We start from the raw sequence: 23,470 nt of genomic DNA on the forward strand, positions 1-23,470 counted from the left end.
TACGGGACCCTGATCAGGGAAACATCTCATAAATCCATTTGAAATGATGCACAACTGGTGACCAAATCTTATTTTTACAGTGGGGCCGTCATGGTCTAGTGGTTATGACCCTTGTCTTTCAATCTGCAGGACGTGGGTTCGATTCCTAGCCATGGATGTTTTCCTTCAGCAAGAAATTTACCCACGTTGTGCTGCACTCAACCCAGGTGAGGTGAATGGGTACGCAGTAGGAAGAAATTCCTTGAATGCTTCAGCGCCTATATGGCAGCACAGCTAAATCCGGGGTAATAATAGTAGCACTTTGTATCCTCAGGCAAAAAGGGCTTTATAATTCCAGCTATTATCATTTAATAATGCAGTTAAATTTCCTTCAACTCTCACCAAAATTTGACAAATAAACTTTGCATTCTGATGCTTCTTATCAATAATAATTTATATATACAAATTGGATGTCAACTTTAGCTGATGGGACTTACGGAATTAAAATGACTGAAAATCTGATCTAGCTACAAAATCTCAGACGGCATAGGTATAGAGTTAGAATTGCAATAGTTTCAGAATTCAATAGTGATAAGGATTATGGTTTATTTAGTTTTGGAGGTTTGGTTTTATCCTTGGCTTAATTAACATGCATATTTTCCATCAGAGCAAATGTCATGGAGCCGGAATCGGTTTCCAGTCGTACATAAAGTCATGAGTAACTTAAACAGCTTTATGAAACGTCACCCACCAACAAGAGTAATTTATCAGTCATCAATTACCTTTGAACAGAGCTTGATCATCAATTAGTTTATTTTGACCATACACAGGACAGGTGATCCACAATCTTATTCTTTTGTTCTTTTCAACTTGATTCTTTTGTGCCGCTGGTCTAGACATAATTGTTATTAAGTAGTAGCCAAGAATTCATTCTTGTACTCATTAACATCCAAGGAATGCTTCACCTCTCTTTCTTTTGCTACCGTTACAAGGTGTTTTCCTCACCTAGCAACAAGAAACCAGTTAGAATAAAGCATGAGAAAAACCCCATGAACTATACTTCACTGCACTCAGTAGTAAGTCTTCACCAACTGTGGATGTGTACAATTTCTAGGAGTCGTCCTTATTTTCTCTCAATGCAGCAAGAACCACTTCAACATTTGTGGATTATTACACATTGGGTTATCTACAGTCATATTTTGCATCATCATCAGGAAAACCGACTTTTAGCTAAATCATTTTGATTTCCATCCATAAATACTGTACCCATCGCTTGTGCTGTCCAAGTGGGATTTGTGCGGTATTACTTTGGAGAACACTTCACTCAACCTCATCGCAATGCATTTTGGGTTGAGGCCTCATGGGCGTGGTCATCATTGCAGCGTGACCTCCCCATTCTTCATTCACATATTTTGCACTTCTGTTGAATTGGAGGTCTTATCATCTATTTCTGTATCAAGCACTTCAAAGCTGGTGAGTTTTTTTTTTATAGTTTATTCATGAGTGTAGGAGATGTAGACTCTTACACAGCCATGAATGGATTTCACTTGTTTTTCATCATCACAATAATCAACATGACTTATTAGACTTTAAAATCCATTATGGTAATCATATATGAATCATATCTATTAAATGCATTTTTTGTACTTACTGATGCAGGTCTTTGTACAAGAAATACCACCTGAAATTCCAATTTTACACTGAATTGAACTTTATTACAAATAAAGGGGCAGTGAAACCGCAAGAAAATATCTGAAATATTAAATATCATCATTCACACACCATATGCGAACTCTACCAACAAGGAATTGGAAAAAAAAACTTCTCGTCTGAGCCAACTGATACAATTGATTAGACATGCATTGGCAACATTTATTCTCCGAGAGGGCGCCATACACGTAGTAAAATATATTCATTTGACCAGCTGGTAAATATTTTTATCGATGGTGACCAGCCGGGAAAATAACAGATTTCGATCATATCATGTGTCGTGCTATGGACTAATTACACTTGGCTATATGTTTTGGCTATCTATATAGCTATATGGCATAACATGTAACAAAGTTATAATTTGTAGATCTGATTTTAAGATGAATGATTATATTCATTCTCAATCTTCAACAAACAGTATAGAGCAACACTGTTTCACATTGGTCAAGTGATTTTTAGACTAAAAATACAATGTTTGAGTTAAGTAAGGCTAAGATTTTATGAAGTATTTGCTGTAAACTCATTCACCAAAAACATATTTTAAATCCTGAACATGTAAAAAGATGTCAAAAGATACACTGCATTTTGTAATAAATTTTTATAAGAATAGTAGTATTTGAATGAATTTCAATTTGTTTGGTATAAAGATGACTTATTTTAGTGTGGTATTCATCAAATATTTAATTCAATTTCTTATGAAATATACCACCCTTCCTCACTGTGCTTGGCACCAACAATGCAAAGATTACCACGATGTTATCCTTTGAGCGCTAATCATTGTAATCAATGTCAGCGTCACATGGCATAAGCGTCATCACTCCAACATCATCGCAAAAATGACATAACTGTAAGCGCTACAAGAACAGTGATTGAACTGAATGATGATTCTAAGCACTGTTTGAAGACATTGAAATTTGTGAGACACAGTTCCTAGTTTTGAGCGAGGGCCATGAGTGCCCAGCAGAGGCGGATACCGGCGCTTTATAAGAACCCATCATCATCATCGTCATGGTGTAATGTTCCTTTGTAATATCACATTCACAGCATTAGTCTCCACCTAAGTGCAGTTCTACTGCCAACTGCAACTGAACTGGACACTCCCATACAAAGCATATGGCAATTTCAGAATTCAGTAGTCAATGCATTAGATAACCAGGCCCCTTTGGCTGCCCTTCCAACAGCGGTGGATGGGAATAATCTGTTACCGTGGTTACTGTAAATGCACTCTCCACAGATGAGCTATTCCATGTTCAATGTTCATTGTGTGATAGTCTGTGATTCTTGAATGCTAGCTGTTTAATGAAACTTCTTTGAGTTTCTGTTCAGCTTCCACCATGAGATTGCATGCTATCTTGTGTTTGCTGTAGTGTTTGACCTGACACTCTCTGTAATGATATAAAACACAGAATAAATATTAAGATAATTAACCCAGGGTAGCCACTTCAGTCCTAGTGAAGTAAATTATGCCATGGCTGGGAATCAAACGCAGGACTTTGAAACAGAGGGCCGTGGGTTCGAATACCAGCCGTAAATTCCTTCCCAGGTGAGGTAAATGGGTATTGGCAGGAAGTAATTTTTTTAAAAGCTGTAAGCACCATCATTGGTAGACTAGCTTTAATAGCTTAGCTGGGGTAATCTCTTGAACACCTAACAAGGTGAATATGTGGGCTATACAGATACCCTATATCATTATTATTATTATTATTACACTGTTCTCCCAGTGGGCTCTAAATGACATTATTATTTACCCTTCTCCACTCTAATACGTCAAACACCTTACAAGAAGGCAGAAGGTCCCATTTTTCAAGTCTTTTGCGTGACTCAGCTTGGGATTGAACCCATAGCCTCTCGTTCATGAGGTGGGCACTTTACCACTGAGCCACCATGTCTGGTGTCACATAGATACATGAAAGAGAAATAAACTATAAATAGGCCTTCACATAAACACATTACGGCCCTGTAACACAAAGGTCAGCGATTAATTGCTAAAATCAAAGAACCATTCTGACTGGTTCCATGTCAGTCTACAGCATGCAAAGATAGTCTTGATAACCCATTTCATTTAGCAATTAATCGTCAACCTTTGTATTATGGGGCCCTGGTTGCATACTTCAAGAAAGACGAATTACCCTCAGCAAAAAGTCGAGTTTAACAAATATTGTTCTCTTTTGAAAAGGGAAGCATAACACTGAAATGTGATAGTTTGTATGTTACGGTTTGAAATATCAAATGTTAAAACTTGAAAAAGTTTTACTTGAACCATCAATGCAAAGAGAATAGAAAATGTATAATATAAACAAGAATGATAAATGATGGATCATTAATAACTAGGATTAATAATGAATTATGTAGAAAGAAGATCAAGGCTGCCACTATCTAAACCATGGACAATGTAATGTAGTGATAGTAAAATAAATACTCCCATGGATCATTTATCACCAACTTGTCACTGGATAATGTAGTCATAAAGACAGGGTTCCCAGCTTTTCAAGAAAACAAAATTCCCTGATTTTTCCCTGATGAAGTTTAAAAATTCCTTGATAATTATTTAAACCCATTCCCGGTTTTGCATGTTTTCTAAGTTGTTGCAGTGAATTACATGTATTTTCAGTATAAAAACAATAGTGTAAAACTAATTAGTACCACCATATCCAGTCGTTCAATGGATGTTGTTTTGATATGCAAAAAAGTATAACAGAGTCTGACTGACTACCGTGCTTTCGACTTTTGGGCTGATCAAATTTCCCTGATTTTTCCCTCATTTGACGCATTTTTCCCTGATTTTATGTATTTTTTAATCAAATTCCCTGATATTTCCCTGACTGGAAGAAGTAAAACATTTTCCCCTGATTTCCCTGATGGGCTGGTAACCCTGAAAGAAGCTATATTAACTTACATTTTTCGTAGGGACAAAAATAAAGAAATGATAGTGAATGTGTTGATAATGGATACTTCTGACCACACCCCCTTTATGTAAGACCTTCCTGACATAACATAACTTTATATCTTTAATAACTTTTATTCGATTAATATAAACAATACTGACCTTCTGCAGTACCATTCATTCTGACAGCGTGAACATCTCTTGGCAGCTGGTGAACCACAGAGGGCACACTTTGGTGGTTCGGCTATCAAGGACTCTAGTACATCAAAGTTATACATGTCTGCAAACCTACAAAAAGAGATGATTACCAATTCAATTCAATTCAATCTTTATTGCAACCGTATACAAGGTTGGATTATGTACAAATAAAAATGGTTGACAATTATAAACTTCATATCTTACAAATATTGATAATTTATATATTAAAATTGAATAAACATCATATTAAAGAGTATCTTAAAATATCTAAAGTAATAAAATATAATTATTATACATTTAAAAGGAGAAACACATATTCACAGACATACATAAAATCAAGAAATACTGTCCTAAATTGCACGCCCATAATAATGCCATTAACTCAGTCCAGACAAAAACAAGAATCTGAAACAAAACATAAATCATCATTGCAAATTATATAAGCACCAGGGAATAAAACTATTTTTATACCTATTGGTTTTACACTTTGGTAAGTCAAGAAAATTAGTTTTTCTCAGTGTGTATCTGGTTTCACGTTTTGCTGGTAAGAGACAGTTAAGTTTGTGGTTGGTGTTTTGTATATGTTTGAACAAATTACATATGTAAGATTGAAACTGATATAAACTCTTAAAACACAATGCATTTGTTCTATACATCCATTTGTGACATAATGAGCCAAAAATTTTGAGGAGGCATGGAATGGTGTATGTGGGGAAAATTTCTTTAAAAGTTGTGAGCGAGCAAAAATATTGGCCTTTTAAAAAGGAAAACCCAATTTTGTGATAGGTTTTTAATGTCATATTCAACAAATATCGTTATATTTCAACCTTTTCCTTTCCTTTACTTCTTTTTCTCTTTTTAATTTTTGTCTTTTTGGTCATGGACATTTTTGGAGGGCCCAAGCCCTCCATCTGTATGCCACTGACATCCATGAAGAAGACTTTGTTGAACTTGAATGTGTAAAACTATAATATAAAGGGAAAACTTTGAACCCAATATTTTACCCTCTTAAAGAGGTTAAAAAGATATTTATGAAATCTGTCAATCGTGGAAGCCCTATTTGGGTAATAAATTTTATTTTTAAAAAAAATTGGCAAATTCCAAAACTCAAAGGGGAAAACCATTCAAACATCCCTAACACTGTCATCAATAAAAAAGATTCAAGGAATTACATTGTTTTAGGGAAACTTCACCAAATAATACTAGAGATTATGTCACGGATGAAAATTATCTTCTTTGGTAGCCAGCTACAGGGATATAGGGTTCGCCATAAATTTATCAGTTCGCAGCAAATGGTAATGTTTTCCATAGAGACTCACATTTTTGCTTGGTCCCTCATTGATTGGGCAGAAGAATTAAAGAAGTTCTTGACTTGATGCTTGGCAATAGCCTTCCACTTGCTTTCATTCTCTTTCAGAAGTCTCTCCCGGATCTCTGGAACCTATATTGAGTGTACAAAAAAGGTTTCCTTTCTGGTTAGTCATACATATATAAAAAAAAAAAACCAACATCAAATGAAAATGAGATGCAATCAATATCCATTACTCCTTTAATTACATACATGTTCTTAAATTCTCTCTAATTTGTTTTGTTTTGATATTGAGAATGGACCATATGCAATTGACATCATCGTGCCACCATATTAGAGGCCGAAACCCCTGCCTTGCATGCGCTGGTAATCTGCAGCTACAACTCTGTTTACCTGTGTTCTCCTATAGCCTCTGAGGGAGGCCGCTATGATATTATGACATCACATGCATAAGATCTACTAGAAATCTTTGATTTAAATCCATATTGTTTTCAATCCCTGAAATTGTAATTCCTTTATTTTTTAATCATTTTTCAGTTAGTCATTGGTGTTTTTTTCCAGGGGGGGGGGGCAGACTCCCTCTTTCGATAACACAGAATTAAAGCCTTCTGTCAATTCATACATCTTCTTACACATTTTAAAATGTGTATTTTAAGGCTTATATTCACTTGGTCTACTCTCAATATCGCTAAATCAATTTTACTATCAATCAAGTTTATCACTCATAAAGTTTTGACAGGTGGAGGGTTCAAATTGTTAGTTTACTAGGGGTTGAACCACCAATCTTACCTGTTCTAAAACTAGGCCTGTCTGAGCTGCTGGGGGCTCCATCATGGAGAGGTTGCTAAGGTAGCGCTGGAGATCACACAAGCTAGGTATCTGATCTAGCAACACTTCTGTCAGATGTGATCGTAACTGTAATAAAAATACATAATGACAATGATAATATTAAGCATGATAAGTATTTATATATGATATTCATAGATGATAGATCAAAGAACAGATTATATTAGACAAGACAAGACTAGACAAGACTTTAATTTAGATTTGAAAGTCTTCAATATTGTTACAGAATATTTCTTAAATATTTCCTAAAGGGAATGAAAACACCAAACTAAAATTGGAATAAAAATACAAAGAATTAAACATGCTTAATGCTGAAACTTCTTCTTAGTGGGATATAAAATAACATAGTTTAATAGGCATTTTAAAGTCTTTCTCAATTTCACAAAACAGTTATATGAAAATCACAGTCAGTAGGCTATTCAAATAGGGAATCCAATGACATCACCCAATCACTATTTCTTTATATTCTTTGAAATATGAAATATGAAATATGCAAATTTTCTTCTTATAATACTGTGAAACAAAGTTTGATTACTCCCTGACTTTCACATCACACAACCAATCATTTAGTAAAAAAAAAAGTTATATATTTTTTTGCAAAATTTGAAATTCTTGTCCACCAGGGACATAATGGTACCTTGAGTATTTGGGCCTTGTTGTGTGGATTGAACGCATATTTCTGTTGACAATCTGGTCCCATGAGAAGGTTGTAAAGGGCAATCCAGACCTGCCCCTCAAGCTTAGTCAACTGTAGCCTGTCACTGGGGGCTACCTCTTGCCACTTGTTGTCTATGTACTTGGTCAACTTTCCTGTTATTATAACAATACAGGTAATATCCAATAACACATGGACGGAGGGAAAAAACACAAGTATTTATTGTCAACCAAAGGGAACATGTAATAAAGATGACAAAATGTAGAAATCTTTTATTTCCAATTGCATATCCTACCCTGTGTAGGTGTAGGCCACCTGAACAGCTCCAATCAGTCATACCAAAGTGATGATGTCACAATTTTTTTTAGCGTGTTTGATACCATATTTTGGTTGAGTATGATGAAATACCTCCAAAACCCAAATTTAGTGGTAATAGGTCAATGGGGGCCATAGATATGACCTCGTGAATATATCATTAGCCCCACTGAAATCAATGTATTATTGGGTTGGTTCTAATGGGGCTAATTATGTATTCATGAGGTCATATCTAAGGCCCCCATGGACAGATTCCAACCAAATTCGGATTTTGGAGGTATTTCATAGAGCACTGCCAAAATATAGTATAAAAAACACTGAAATGCAAAAAGGGAAAATTAATGACGTCACACTTCGGTACTCTATTGGAAGGAGAGACCAAAAGTCCACAAGGATTCATTTTGCTTTTCGCTTCCCAGGCACATGTGATGCCCAAATAAATAATGATATTAATAGTAATGTACATACCATCTTTGTATTTTGTCCATGGTGGATCGTCGACAAGCTGTACTAGGAGGCTGGGTAGATCCAGGGTGTTTAAGATTCTTGTTGTCACACTCAGTGAAAGACTGCAGAATTAAAATAAAGATCAGTATTAATATAATAATATGCAACATTTATATAACACTTAATACAATTATCACTGGATTAGCACGGCTACTCTGATTGAGTGCTCGAGCATTTAAGGAATTTCTTCCAACTGACTTCCCATTTACTACAACTGAGTGGAGAGCGGCAAATGTAGATAAACGTCTTGCCAATGAACACAATTGTAGTGGGATTCGAACCTCGGACCTTGTGGTTTAAAGTCTGGAGACTTGTCCACTGAGCCACAACACCTCTTTCATATTACTAATTTAATTAACAAATACACTCCTATCAGGTCCCTTCCTTCATCCAACTCTGGTTTCTTAGTCGTTCCCAAATCTGCTTTTGCTCACGCTGGCCCTGTTCACTGGAATGACCTTCCCCTGGTTATCCGTCGCTGCACTTCCATTGAAACATTTAAACGGTACCTTAAGACGCGTCTGTTCAATGCTTCCTATTCTTAATTGTTCCTCAAATTATCTTTGTATTTGTACTGTTCTCTCTCTCTCTCTTTCTTTTACTGCGCCTTGGGCACTCTGCAGAGTGGATTTGGCGCATTACAAATCACATTATTATTATTATTTTATAAGTCAAGGTATTTAAAAAATCATTCAAAGGTCTTCAAACCATGGTATTTTCTAGCATGATTATAGATCGAGCTAGTCAAGTATGAGATAATTCAAGCTATCCATTTCTTTTTTTAGTTCATAAATGTGTTATTTTTAATGTCATTCAGCCCACCTGCGCAATTTGAAACATCCCTATCAAGCCCCCTACAAATATCAATATTATTATTATTTCTGTTTCAGTTTCTAAATGTCATGAAATAATGAAACCTATATTAAGCTAAAAACAGTGTATTATAATGAGTGTGAAACTCTGTTGACTTTTCATTTCATTTTCAAATGGTCTAATCCTAGTTTGTAGAGAACCATTTGGTCCAATGAAAATGAGACTACCCAGCCAGATCTAGCAACACAATGTGCATTTTCCACCATTTCATTCATTCCTTTATGGTGAAAATCATCAATTTTCACTTAAAGGGGAAGACACAAACACCCTTAAAAGATATTATTAAAAAAAACATGTTTCTCCCTCCATACCTGGATAGATTGTCAGTGATGTATCTAAATATGGATATTGCCTTGATGCTCACGTCATACTGGATCTTACGCTGCTGTCTCCTTAATTCCTGAAAATACAAAAGGCAATTTATCATTCAAATGTGTTACTATGCAGAAACTGAGAGTGATGATTAAGTAAATGATTTACAGGAACAGAAATTAGGCCATCTCCATATGTCATTTCCAACTTACTACACTGTTATGAATATCTGCATATTAGCATTGCAGAGCTGTGTGTTATGCCCCATAAAAGAATCAAGTATTAAGGATGTTTGAATTACATACCTTTTTTGCACTGTGAAATTAATATGAAGTTGATATGGTGGAGTGATTCCTATGAGCGGCATTTTTTTTAAAAGCAAAAACATCTCACTTTTCTTGGACATTCTCAGCATTATTCAAAGGATCAAGTCATGGCAAGTTATATCAAAGCTATGATTTTTTGCTCTCCAATTAAGCTAAATTAAGGAAAGATAAATTTGTGATTTAGTGGTGGTTTTGTGGTAGATGATCGCATATACTGTTAGAAAATAAACATAATTACAAGGGGTGCCTGGGAAATTTGCCCCAGAAATGCCCCAAATAGCCATGGAAATTGTAGCATCCAATGTACAAATCTTGGCTGGTAAGCTAAAACAGTAGCCCCCGAAGTCCCCCCACCCCTTCGCAAGGCACACATGAATACATACACCAAGAAATTCAAAAATATTTCTTTAATCTTTTAATGAAAAAAATGAACAACCAGGGGCAACCCCATAATTATTCAATAGGGGGTGGGGCAAAACAACGTAAAGGTGACATATTTTTATTCTCAATTGAATAATAGAGGGATATTAAACAACCCCAAAACTCTCTTTTAATCATATGAGGCAGTAGCCTCCCTGACCGACTCACCTCCCCCCCTTGCCGCCCCTAAGAACAACCTACCTCCATCGCAGATGATTCATCTATTGATTTGCCATCCTGAGGAAGATCTGCTTCTTCTTTATCACCATTCTCTTCTTGCCTACATATAAATCAATCAAAATAAGTTAAACGACTTTACAGAAAATCTAGTGAAACTAAAACTGTTTAATCCATCAGCATCTTTAAATCCATGGGAAGTAAAATTATAAACAATCATTAAAATTAGTATTGGTGAAATTTAAATGTATCTTCTTGATTCATACTACTAGCTACTACCACACTCCTTAATTGGCAAAAAACAATTTGAAACCTAAAATTTAGTTTTAATTCAATAGCAAATCATTCAATTTTCAAATCTGTAAGGATATTCTTATCAAATCTTTATCTATTTCCAACACAAAGACCTTTTGAAAAAAAAATTGAAAAAAAATGCACCTATGAAAGATAAATATTAATGTTGCCAATTTGAAGAGAAAAGGGCTACACATTAAATTCTTGTCAAGACTGCTTTACATAATATACCTTGCAATGAGATCAGTGATTTTACGATGACAGTAATCAACCAGATCTAAAATGCATTCTTCAGCAGCTTCACATGGTTCCTGTAACAGAAAGTTTTGAAGTATCCAGTTTATATTGCCAAAAAAATCATCATGGTTCTTAAAAAGCACCAAGTTGGAAACTGAATTGTGTTTCAAGATCATTGTTCATAATCGCAGTAAGTATAATGTAAGAATGAAAATCTAAGTTTTTTTTAAATCATATTTCAAAGACTTCAGCATGTACTTAATGGCAAAACTTTTTACACAATACTTAAATGAAAATTTTGTTACCTAAACTACTTCTGCTACTACTATTAATCCACCTCTACTGCTTACTTACAACCCCTTACAACGATCCACGAGTGCAATTCAATTTAGAACATTGAAAAAATAAATAAACAAGGTGCAATGTTGTCAGAAGACACTTTAGCAAGAAAACGACTAAACCTTTATATGAATATTGATTAATGTAACATCATTTATTGATATCATTTTATCCCCCACCCCCCCCCTCCCCCGTATTCTTTTCTTATTCCATTCATTTTCATAATATATATAAAAAATAATTAATTTTCATTTATGTGGGTACATGACTCCATCAAGCCCACGGATGACTTTCTTCCCCAAAACTCACCTTATGAAAAAGAATTGTTTCCAACAAGTTTGAGAGCGTGGCCTCGTGGTACAAAGCCATGTAGAGAGGAAAGGTTGTCTTGGGTTCAAAGTCCATTCTCTGAATGACAGAAAAAACATTCTGCTTCCAAACTTCAAGAGCAAGTAGTTCTTGAATCACAACAGGTATCTGGAAAAAAAATACAAAATACCCTTGGGTTTACCACAGGTAGTAGAATACCAGTATACAAAACTGAATATGAAAATATAATATGCCTTTCCTCTTAATATAGAGAGATAGGTGCATTTCGATCGTGAGCTTAAACAAAAACATAAATACATTTTACCAATTATGTTTCAAATAATTTTAGGTGTCCTACCAGTGTAAAATCCAAAAGCAAAAATTAACCATTTCGAACCTAGATGTAGAAACTAAGTGCTTCCTCTATTGCATTTTATTCTTTTAAACAAATTGAAAATTCATTTCATCTATAACATCAAGAAAAAAATAAGGTGCCCTAACACTGTCAAATTCAAAAACAAAAATAAAGAATTTTAAACCTAGATATAGTAAGTAAGTTCATTTCAGACTTCTGAAATTCAATGAAACATATAAAGTACTTTAAATGAATTGAATTAAATAGAATAAAAACAGGATATTACTACAAAAAATAATGTATTGCATGACAGAAAGAGTAAGTGAGTAATAGATCCGTTGAAGTCCAGTTTTATTTTTACAGGCAGTGGTCTAACTGCTACAATAATGGGAAATCAAAAATGTCAAAATTTTGTTTACATTATCTTTCATCTTTTAGTACACAGCTCCTCGTCATAATATTTAAGGTTACCAAAAAATTTCTGTAGAATCTGATTTTTTGTGCTATTTCCCCTATTTTGAGGGTGCTGAACATGAATCTGCTTGTTGCCAAATTTATAAATGCCGTCTTCGACCGTTGCCATGGCAACGGATTAATTTATCAAAAATAGCTTGTATTTCCCTGTAAATGGTAGATAAGCATGATATAAATTAGCCAATAGATTGAATTCAATGTTCCAATTAAATACAAATGAAATTCAAAATATTTAAGATCATCAAAATGGTTCCAATTGGCCCGTTGCCATGGTAACGGCTCATTTTTCCCCCAGAAAAGTAAAAAATTTGATTTAAAGTTGTAGAATCTGTTTTTTATTTCATTTTCCCTGCGTTTAGGGTGTTAAACATAGGAGTGGTTTTTGCTAAATGTATAAATACACTCTCATTCCATTGCCATGGCAACCAGATAATACCTAATTTGGTAAAAATAGAAATAACATGGTAAGAAAAGACAATGGCGAAAAATACAATAAAAGCGACCTACATGTACATGTAATCTACATGCATTGGGTTTTTCCCACTCATTTACTAAAAAACTACATAAGTGTTATGCATGAGTTCATTGGAATGATAGGAATTGATGTTGCCTTGACAATGCTTGAATTTAAAGATAAATATCAATATTGCAAATTGGCCGTTGCCATGGTAACAGCTTATTTTTTATTTGATAAAATATATTGTAGAATCTGAATTTTCTTTCATTTCCCCTAATTATATGATGCTAGATCTATATGTGCTTGTTGCTAAATGTATAAATACAATCTTAGGTCATTGCCATGGCAACCAAATAACATGGGGGAGATAATGGTGGAAAATACCATGAAAATCACAATCTACATGCGTAAGGTTTGAACCATTAAATATTGAACAAAAAATACAGAAAGTAGTCTGCATGAGTTCATTAGAAAGAAAAGAATTGATGTTGCCTTGGTAACACTTGCATTTAATATAAATATAAATATAAATGTTGCAAACCTCCCATTGCCATGGTAACATCTTATTTTTCTCAGAAAATTACAAAATTGAAAAAAAAAAAAAAATCTTTCATTTCCCCTAATTTTAGGTCGCTCAACATACAGTTGAGGCCGAAAGTTTACATACACCCATGGAATTCAGTGAAATTTGTTCGTTTGCCAAACATCCTAAAATTTACTATATCTTCAGAAATATAAATACTACCATGACGAATTTGGTGTCAAATGAAAGAGCATATTAAGCTCTTTCACATGATAAGGATGCCGATGGGATTAAAGTAAATATCAGGTGAAATTTTGTTTGAAGAAAAGTAGTAATATTCGTATAAAACTATTCTATTGTTATTATATTTTCAAACGTCGTTTCATAGAAATATATAAATGTCAAATCTATGATTTATATCACTTTTTCTATCATGATATGTCACCACTGAACAAAAAGTGTGATCTGAAATGTTTGTGTTGACAAGTAACTAGCAAAAATATGAAATGTTTTTGTCAAGTTTTTATTTTTAAATCGTCTAAAATATGAAGATTTTTTTTGGAAAAATTACACCTAAATATTTCAGCTCCAGATGACAAAGCAATTTGATGAAGGGGCAAGACATACTCATTTGTTTGATATCAAATTTGTCATGATAGCAAAAAATAGTTTATAAGATACAGTAAGTTTAATGATGTTTGGCAATTGTCAACTTTTTAAAAAATTCCTAGGTGTATGTAAACTTCTGTCCTCAACTGTACATATGCTTGTTAATGTAAAAATACTCTCTTCGGGCCATTTTCAATTTAGAATTAAATCCAATCCACATAACATGTACTCAAATGAATTATCCAATTACACTCATTTTAATGCTGGACAATTTTTGAAGAAAAATGGTACTTATTCTGCATGAAATCCAGTATTGTAACTCCAAAATGACCGCAGATAGTCATTTTGAGTATAGTGATTTTGGGTGATTTGTGCTTAAAAGTGTAAAATATAATAATAAGGGGGGGGGGCATACATTTGATGAATGACAATTTTAAATCTGTCAGGAGGCGATGTGGTCTTGACCTCCTAATCTGATATTATTGCCATAACCAAATTGGCAGGTGGTGTCCATTTTGAAAAAGTAAACTTAGAAATATTTTCATAATTTTGGAAATATATGGATCTATATTATGATATTTCAACAAAACATTGGGTAATCATTAAATATAATAAATCATATTGCACAAGTTTCATGTCATATGATCAAGGTCATAGGTATTTTACGATCACCAAAATTTGACCATGTTGTTTTATTATCATTGAATCTCATAAAGTTTCTGAAAAAACAAACCTTTGAGAGTGCGTATATAAATCTATTTCAAGAAAGTTGGACATAAAGGTATTCAACTATCACATCATTGTGCATGAGTTTCAGGTTAAAGTTATGGTCAATGAACTTTGACTGTACTGTGGTATCAACATCAAAAACTTTACTTAGGTTTATTAATTTTCAAGATAATTAGATATCATGTCACTAGGTGAAGGTCAAGGGTCTTTTGAGGTTAAAAAACCCTTAGGATTCTATTATTAAATGAATAGGGTTTTCATGAAAGTCCCACATTGAGTCTACATTAAAAATGGAAGAATTTTACCTTTGTTTCCTCAAAAGGTCAGTTATATCTAATAGGTGGCCATGATTATGTCAATTTGCCAAATAAACTTTGGAGTTAAATTATCTTGAACAGCTTTCTATTAAATAAATACATACATTTTAACATTTATAGCACTTCTTCATGTAAACATGCTCAAAGCAATTTCCAATATAATTGTGGGGGGGGGGGGCGTCGTTGTCTAGTGGTTAAGACTTTTTCAATCTGAGGGATATTGGTTCGATTCCCAGCCAGGGTGTGTTTCCTTCATTAAGAAATGTATCCATATTGTGCTGCACTCAAGCCAGGTGAGATAAATGGGTACCTGCAGGATATAAGTCCTTAAAAAGCTGTGAGCACCGGATGCGGTAGTCCAGCTTAGCCAGGGTAATATAGGAGTACTATACAAATCCTATATTATTTTATTTATTATTATAAAAATGAATAATTCTACTTTTCAAGTGCTTTCAATACATAAAGTGGGTGTTACAAATAAAATTCATAGGTTTGTAAGCTTTAAAAAAACAATTGTACAGAAGGACATGAACGGATTTTGAATATTGGGACCAGTGAAACTTATGCACTGTTGACCTAAGTTGGGGGATAGAAAAGGGTCTGTAAACAAAAACCCAGCATGAAATGTATTGTTGTGTCAGGTTATCAATGGACAAGTAAACAAAGCAATTTTTTCTATAATTCTGTTTTTGACCAGTAGCAAGTGAATCTCTTTGAACAAAGGAAACACATGGTCATAATTTCTGGCCGTTGAAATGGTACCGACTGCTCGATTCTGAATGTGCTGAAGTGACTATTATCTAGGCGGCTGAACACCAGTTCAAAGTGTCCCCAAGTGGTTATAAATACGAAGTAAAAATTAAAGGTCCCAGTACAAAACCCTGAGGAACGCCATATTGCAACCCTTGACCCTTTTTTTCTTAATGGCTACCGACCGCGATTCGTTTTAAAGGCAAGGTCAGTATGTCAAAGGTAGTTCAGATTTTGATTTCTTGACTCTAAAACCCCCAAATAAATATTTTGAACAACTCTCTATCAAAATGGAATCACCCCGTAAAGTTGTCATTTTTCAAAATGACAGGCAGCTGTCAGTTTGATTTTTTCATGGCGATAATCTCTGATTAGGCGGTCAAGTTTAGGTCAGTTAACTGTGTGGACTTAAGATTTTAATTTCCTAACCTCAAAAATCTCCATGTTGCTATTTTAAAAACTCATTTATAGCACAAATGAACCCAAATTCCTTTTTTTTTCAAACTGGCCACCAGCAGCCACTCTGGATATTTTAATTATATCATAGTCAATCTCTGTTCAGGAGGTCAATATCACTTCAACTCATCAAATAGACTTAAGATTTTGATTTCCTTTTCCCTATAAAACTCATTCTTTATAATATTTTTATCAGCTTTATAGCAATATCCACCCACATTTTTTTTTTTTAATGGTTTCCGGCAGCCATTTCAAAGCTTTTATACGAATTTCATGGTCAATTTTTCTTCATACAATTAATTGTCCAGAAACACATTATACATGAATGTGATTGGCAAATTTATTTTATTCCATTAACGTTTAGCTTTAAAATATAGACATTTGTGACCCTTAAATTGGCAGCCACCTTGGAGTTTGAAGTTGGGGTAATTCAATTCAGCAAATAGATGTCACATATCAATCTCTTGAAAACTTTACCCCTAAATCAATATTTCTGTCAGATTACTAGGCCAAATGGCCCAAAATATTCTCAAAATGGTCTCTAGCTGAATTCTCCCTAATTTCACAAACCCTTAGAAATATTGGCATACTGGCTATTTTTTTTAATAATTTATTAGAGCACAAATGGTCAAAAAAAGATCTTTACACTCCACATTCCTCACTTGAACCTAGGAAGTGATTCGCTAGGTCCATAGGAGAGCTTGTGCGTCACAGACTGTAGATGGTTGGACCATTGGGTGACCCTTTGATTGTGAGCAGAGCCATCAAGGGATTCAGTCAAGTGAAGGAAGCTACATCTTGTTTTGAATCTCTTTTTGGCAGGTTCATAGTTAAAGGGTGGATGAAGAGGGTGATCTTCTTGCTTGTTTTTTCCACCTTTGCTGGCACCTATCTTCTAATGTGTAAATGGGCAATACCACACAGTAGGTAGAGATCATCTGCTCTTGTTTTGTCGCAGCCAGTAATTGCTCTGCAAGCAGCATTCAGGGCTGTATCAATCATTGCAGCATGTGATGACCGAAAACGGATGGGGACTGCATACTCAGCAGTCTAGTAGCATAGAGCAAGAGCTGTCGCACGGATGGTTTTGGCATCTGTTCCCATTTTATGTTGGCAAGCTCCTTCAGGATGCTGTTCCTTTGTCTTGGAAACATGGTCTTTGTAGGTAAGGGAAATGTCTAGGGTGACGTCAAGGTAAATTGGCTTACTGGTGTGTTCCAACCATTTTCTATACCATCTGAACCTTAGTTACTGGTCTGCATCTCTGTTTTTTAGGTGAAAAGCACTGAGTTGGGTTTTTTTCTGGATTTGCCCAGAGATGATTTGCAGCGTAGTGAGGAGTCAGGCCTACCAGAGCATTGCTGAGTGCTTTTTCATCTCTTCAGAGGACTGTTTCTGTGAAGCAATGCAAATGTCATCAGCGTACAGGTAGCTCTCAATATTTGGTGGATTGGTTGGTCATTTATGTAGATGCTAAAGAGTGGGACGATGATTCTTCCTTGTGGGAGACCTTTTGTGTGTCAGCCTTCTGCTACTGAAACCACTGAGATGCACAAAAACTGCTGATTTGAGAGCATGCTCTGAATCATCTGTGTCAGCTTAAGCCTTCCTTTGTCATCTCAAAGACTTTCCTTGTGAGTATTCGATGATTGTGTCATAAGCTGTAATGAGGTCAACAAAGGCTGCTCCAGTTATCAACCCTTTCTCGAAGCCATCTTCAATGTACTGTGCCAGATTCAGCAGTTGACTAGTACAGGACTTTCCTGGCCTAAATCCTGCCTGTTCTGGAATGAGGAGCTCATTCACCAAGGGAGCAATGTGCTTGAGTAGGAGCCTTTCAAAGATCTTGTATGTGTGACAAAGCAGAGATATGGGCCGGTAGCTCTTTGCATTGGCTGGTTTTCTGCCTGGCTTGAGTAAGGCAACTACCCTTGATTTCCTCAATAAGTTTGGCATTGTGCTTTCACTCAGACAGTAGTTTAGCGTGTCAAGCAGCCGTTGGAGTGCAACAGGTCCAATATGTTTCATCTGCTCACAGATCGAGGACATCATCCAATCCAGCTGCCTTGCTGATCTTCATTGCTTTGATAGCATTGCACAAGTCGTTCATGCTGAAAGGTCTTGTGAACTCAGATGACTCTTGGCAGGCTGTCCGCACACTTTTAGGGTGGATCTTCGCGGGTAATTATGAGGGTTACCTTGGCTGTTCACTAGAAGCTGGTTGGCCACTTGGGACCTAGATTGGGACTTTGTAGAGTCTTTCCCAAGGATCCGAATCTGCATGGTGTTTCTGCCGGCCCTGAGTATAGCTTGTACGGCATTCTTGTGGAATATTCTTCCTTGATGATTTCTTCAGCAGCTCAAAAAATATGTCGTAATGAGTAGGGAGTGCAGGGAGGTTCTGAAGATATGTATTCAGATCTATGCCAAACTGCTCAGTTTACTTTCTTCAGGTTGAAAGTCTGCAGAAGGGAACTTTGCGAGGAGTGATGTTTACCACGGCATCAGGCCATTTGCAACATTGATATTTATCATATAAAATTAAATTATTTAACCACTATCAAAGCAGCAGCAACAAGAATATCAAGTTTAGCAACCTAGACTCTACATATTTTTATTAAAACTTTTCTGGTGTAAAATGAGCCGTTACCATAACAACAGGCAATTTGCAACATTGATATTTATTAATAAAATCAAGCATTCCCAAGGGAACATCAATTTTTATCATTCTAATGAATTCATGCAGAATAATTACGTAATTTTGGTTTTGTTTTTGGTTTTGGTCATGTAGATTAGTTCGTTTTTACTGTACATCCCACCATTACCTTTTTCAACATGTTATTTTTTACCAAATAAGTTGGTATTTGGTTGCCATGGCAATGGTCTGAGATGGTACTTACATATTTACCAACAAGCATATTTATTTTTAGCAACCTAAACTTAGCGGAAATGAACTAAAAAAATGTGACTCTATATGTTTTTATCAAAATTTGTTCTTTTCTGAGAAAAATAAGATGTTACCATGGCAACGGGCCATTTGCAATATTGATATTTATCTTTAAATTCAAGCATTCTCAAGGCAACATCAATTCCTATCATTCCAATAAACTCATGCATAACACTTATGTAGTTTTTATTCTAAATGAGTGGGAAAAACCCAACGCAAGTAGATTACATGTAGGTTGCTTTTATTTTATTTCTCACCATTGTCTTTTTTTACCATGTTATTTCCTTTTTTTACCAAATTAGGTATTATTTGGTTTCCATGGCAATGGAGTGTATTTATACATTAAGCAAAAACCACTCCTTTGTTTAACACCCTAAACGCAGGGAAAATGAAACAAAAAACAGATTCTACAACTTTAAATCACATTTTTTACTTTTCTGGAGGAAAAATGAGCCGTTACCATGACAACGGGCCAATTGGAACCAATTTGATGATCTTAAATATTTTTGAATTTCATTTGTATTTGATTGGAACCCTGAAATCAATCTATTGGCTAATTTATATCATGTTTATCTACCATTTACAGGGGAATACATACAATTTTTGAGAAATTAATCTGTTGCCATGGCAACGGTCGAAGACGGCATTTATAAATTTGGCAACAAGCAGATTCGTATTCAGCACCCTAAAAATAGGGGGATAAGCACAAAAAATCAGATTCTACAGAAAATTTTGGGAATTCTTACTACTTGCCGCCTACTATTTATTGTGTTCTTTCCCCATGTTTTAATGGTGAAGAAATGTATCTTTTTATTATTCCCAGGCAGTTATGAAATCAATTGAGCACCAATTGTGCAGACAAATTAAACTTCCCTGTTGTTAGAGAGTTATGTTATGATTGGCTAGCCATCGGTAAGTCACAACTTTAAACCAGAGTTCAGAATACAGGCCCTAAAATTCAGAAGAAATAAATAATTGCCATTTTTACTTATCTGACCTTTTCATGTGATAAAAGCATCTCTTTGACAAATTCATCTTGGTTGCTTGAAGCGTGAAGCACAGCTTGCATATTGAGTTTCTCTAAATATTCATGTTGTTTCATCCATCTATGTACGTATAGAAAAGAGTGAAATTTAAGAAATTAAGTGAAAGAAACACAGATTATCTAGCAATATACATAGAGAAATAATGTAAAAGGTTTCTACAAAAATGCCTTCAAAATACCAGGGAAACGGGTAGCCAGAGTATAAATGTTCTTTAATAATAAAGCAATCTCTTTCAGTCATAGTCTGTCTCTTGTTTTAGGATGCATTCAAATTTTCACTTTACAAAAAAATTATGGGTACTAACATCCTGTATCATATGTTTTGGAGTGTAAGTTACTGCTTAAATTCACTGCAGGCAAATGTTACGATGGGTGACATAAGCCAATGAATATGAAATATAATAAAATAAAATACTTGCGTCGGCTAATAAATGTCATGAAATCACTTCATATTTTACGATTCATGATATTTATCAGCCGACGCAAGTATTTTTTTTTTAATCTTAAGTTGGCACTGCTCATGATATACGCGTCTAGTATCTTTGGCTACGAACAAAGACGGCAAGATGGCGACAACATATGGGTAAGTAAACACTCCTCTACTTTTAATATTTTAATGAATTCAAACGTCATTTTATGAAAAAAAAACTAACAATTTTTGGCCAAAAGTTGCCAACCAATATTGTAGCCCATGTACACAAGTATAGGCTAAAAAATTAAAAATATCAAGTATTTTGGCGCAACATTATTGTTGCCCAATTCGTCAGTGGGTGTAGAGCAATAATATGCCGACGCAGGCTTCATGGAGAGTAAGCTTAACTTACATCGGTAGTACTACTCTTACTCTCCAGAAGCCTCCAGGCTAGGCTATAGACACATCGAAACTTCAAGTTTCGAAAACGATCCATATTTTTGGACCCATTCGAAACCAAAAATTTGTTCATTCTGGGCATAATCAAATATTATTATAATTATTAGCAGCACGTACTTTGTCTGATCATTCATAGACATAATGTCAGTGTCTATGTATGTCACGGAGTGTCAGAATCAGAGTCAGACAGCTATGATTATGAAGCCAGGCATCATCGACATCGTAATTTTTTGCTAATACAACTTTTTATTACTGGATGAGAATTTTTCAACACCTAGTCTTAGATCTAGGTATAGTTTACTCTTCAGAATATAAGAGAATAAAGAGACAAAATCATATGAAACCTTTGAGTAAATTTAAAGAAATTGTGGGAACTAGTAGCCAGCTTCAAGGCTGAGGTGCAGAAAATAAAGTTGCGCTAAGATTGCGCTGATTTTTTTATTTTTATTATTTATTGATTTTTTTTAATTCTACAAGTACGATGATACACCAACCTGGTGGACTGTATGGCAAGTTCCCCCAAGTCTGCGCAGTCCCCCTTGTCTGCGCACACGTGTATCTGCGCGATTCTAATAAAAGAAGATACGCAACGAGCACGAACTTTAAACATGCAATACATAGACAGGTATTCATAAAAAATCCGACTCAAAATGGTGGAAAAATAATGAATTTAGGGCATTTCATGTGACGGCCTCAAAATGCAGCCTTTCTCATCAAAATCCCCGAATCGTGTGCAAAGTGAATGCGTGCGCAGACATGAGGTATAATTTTTTTTTCAATCTGAAAATGACTGCCCCAGGTTTTTTCAAGAAAATCCTATATTTTCTTTCATTTTTTAAATAATTAGGCCTAGGCCTAATGAGAAATTTGGTAGGGCCTAGAGGTACACTTACTCTTAATAATGTAAGGAACATTACTAATTGAAAGATTTTGAAAAAAAAATTAAATCTTAACTCAAATTGTTAGGTGCGCAGACTTGGGGCCCACCATCATACTTTAACGGATGATGATGATGATGATGAACTACGGAGTACGGACGGGGGGATAGCTAACATGAAATTGAACCTGTGGGACACGAAAAAAATTGGATTCGTCTGTGTTATGTTTGATTTGGTAATTTATTGCGGTATTTTACTCACTTGCTGCTACCTATGTCTTGGACGCGGAATGTTTCGAGTGATTCAACGTATGCCTCAGCCTCAACTGAAAGAAGAACTTGTCTAGACGGATCATTAATTGCCATGTTTTATCGGAAAAAACAACAACCGTAGTAGTCTCGATAGCTCGATCACTGGTATAGCGTCCCTGACAACGACAACGTCCGATGTTGATGCGGCGCGGGCGGGCGCCGCCGAGACGCTAGGCCGCTCCGCCAGTCCATCCAGACAAGGCACATGGCAAGGCAGTGCTAGTGCAGACCAAGGGATCCCAATGGTGTCTTTTTCCTTTGACCATGGACATGCTTTGACCATGTCCATGACCCCATATCCCCAGACCACATCAATATCCATTGTGGATCCATATTCCTGTCATCATGTCCCAAATTAACCACGCACTTTGCAATATTGTAAATAAATATAAATATATTTTTGATAATCATATATTTTCTCTTGATCTAACTTTAGTAGATATGTACTAAATATTTCAAACAAATAAACATATCCTTGATATACCCCCGGCCCCAGCCCCCCCCCCCCCCCGGTTCTGTGGCCCCTGAAAATTCAAATTGTGTTATAGAACTCAAAATATTTGTGTTTACTGGAATATTTGATGAGTTCTTTGGGCTTTACTTAAACTTCATATTTTCAATCATATTTTGCAAATCAGTCACCCAATTCCTGAATCAGAATGTCACCCTAATAAACATTCTCTTGCTGTATAGACTTGTTCCACCCTCACCCCACCCCACTCCACTTCCTCTCTCTCCCTCCACCTCCCCTACCTGTCTCCTCTCTGTTGATGTTCCTCTCCTCATGGCTCACCCACCCCATTACCTCGATCTCCCTCTGCCCTCCCCTTCTCTCTCTCCCTCCCCCCCCCCCCTGGCTGCCTCTCTTCCCTTTCTATCTTTTTCTGTAGATTTTCCACTCATTGCCCATCCCACTACCTATTTCTCCCCTGCCATTCTCTCTCCCCCTCCATCATTTTCTCTCTAAATATCTCCCCCTCTCCCTTTCAGTCTTTTCCTGCACTATATATATCTTGTTTTCTCTCTAATTTGAATTGAAAAGATAAAAAATATTAAAA

The 23,470-nt window shown here is 35.4% G+C and overlaps 1 protein-coding gene across 1 annotated transcript; it reads right to left on the minus strand.

The window, feature by feature from the left end:
• Positions 1–762: 762 nt before the first annotated feature.
• Positions 763–22,922, minus strand: LOC129257503 (zinc finger MYND domain-containing protein 10-like). The gene is made up of 12 exons (XM_054895838.2): positions 22,363–22,922; positions 20,305–20,413; positions 11,691–11,858; positions 11,037–11,116; positions 10,536–10,614; positions 9,588–9,676; positions 8,365–8,465; positions 7,564–7,736; positions 6,870–6,995; positions 6,091–6,212; positions 4,736–4,861; positions 763–3,074 (listed from the first exon to the last, which is right to left on the minus strand). Exons 1-12 carry the CDS (start codon positions 22,464–22,466, stop codon positions 2,978–2,980), a joined length of 1,374 nt encoding a protein of 457 aa, XP_054751813.2. The 5' UTR covers positions 22,467–22,922; the 3' UTR covers positions 763–2,977.
• Positions 22,923–23,470: the final 548 nt, after the last annotated feature.

This window comes from Lytechinus pictus, chromosome 3, assembly GCF_037042905.1.
Source record: "Lytechinus pictus isolate F3 Inbred chromosome 3, Lp3.0, whole genome shotgun sequence".
Classification (NCBI taxonomy): Eukaryota; Metazoa; Echinodermata; class Echinoidea; order Temnopleuroida; family Toxopneustidae; genus Lytechinus; species Lytechinus pictus.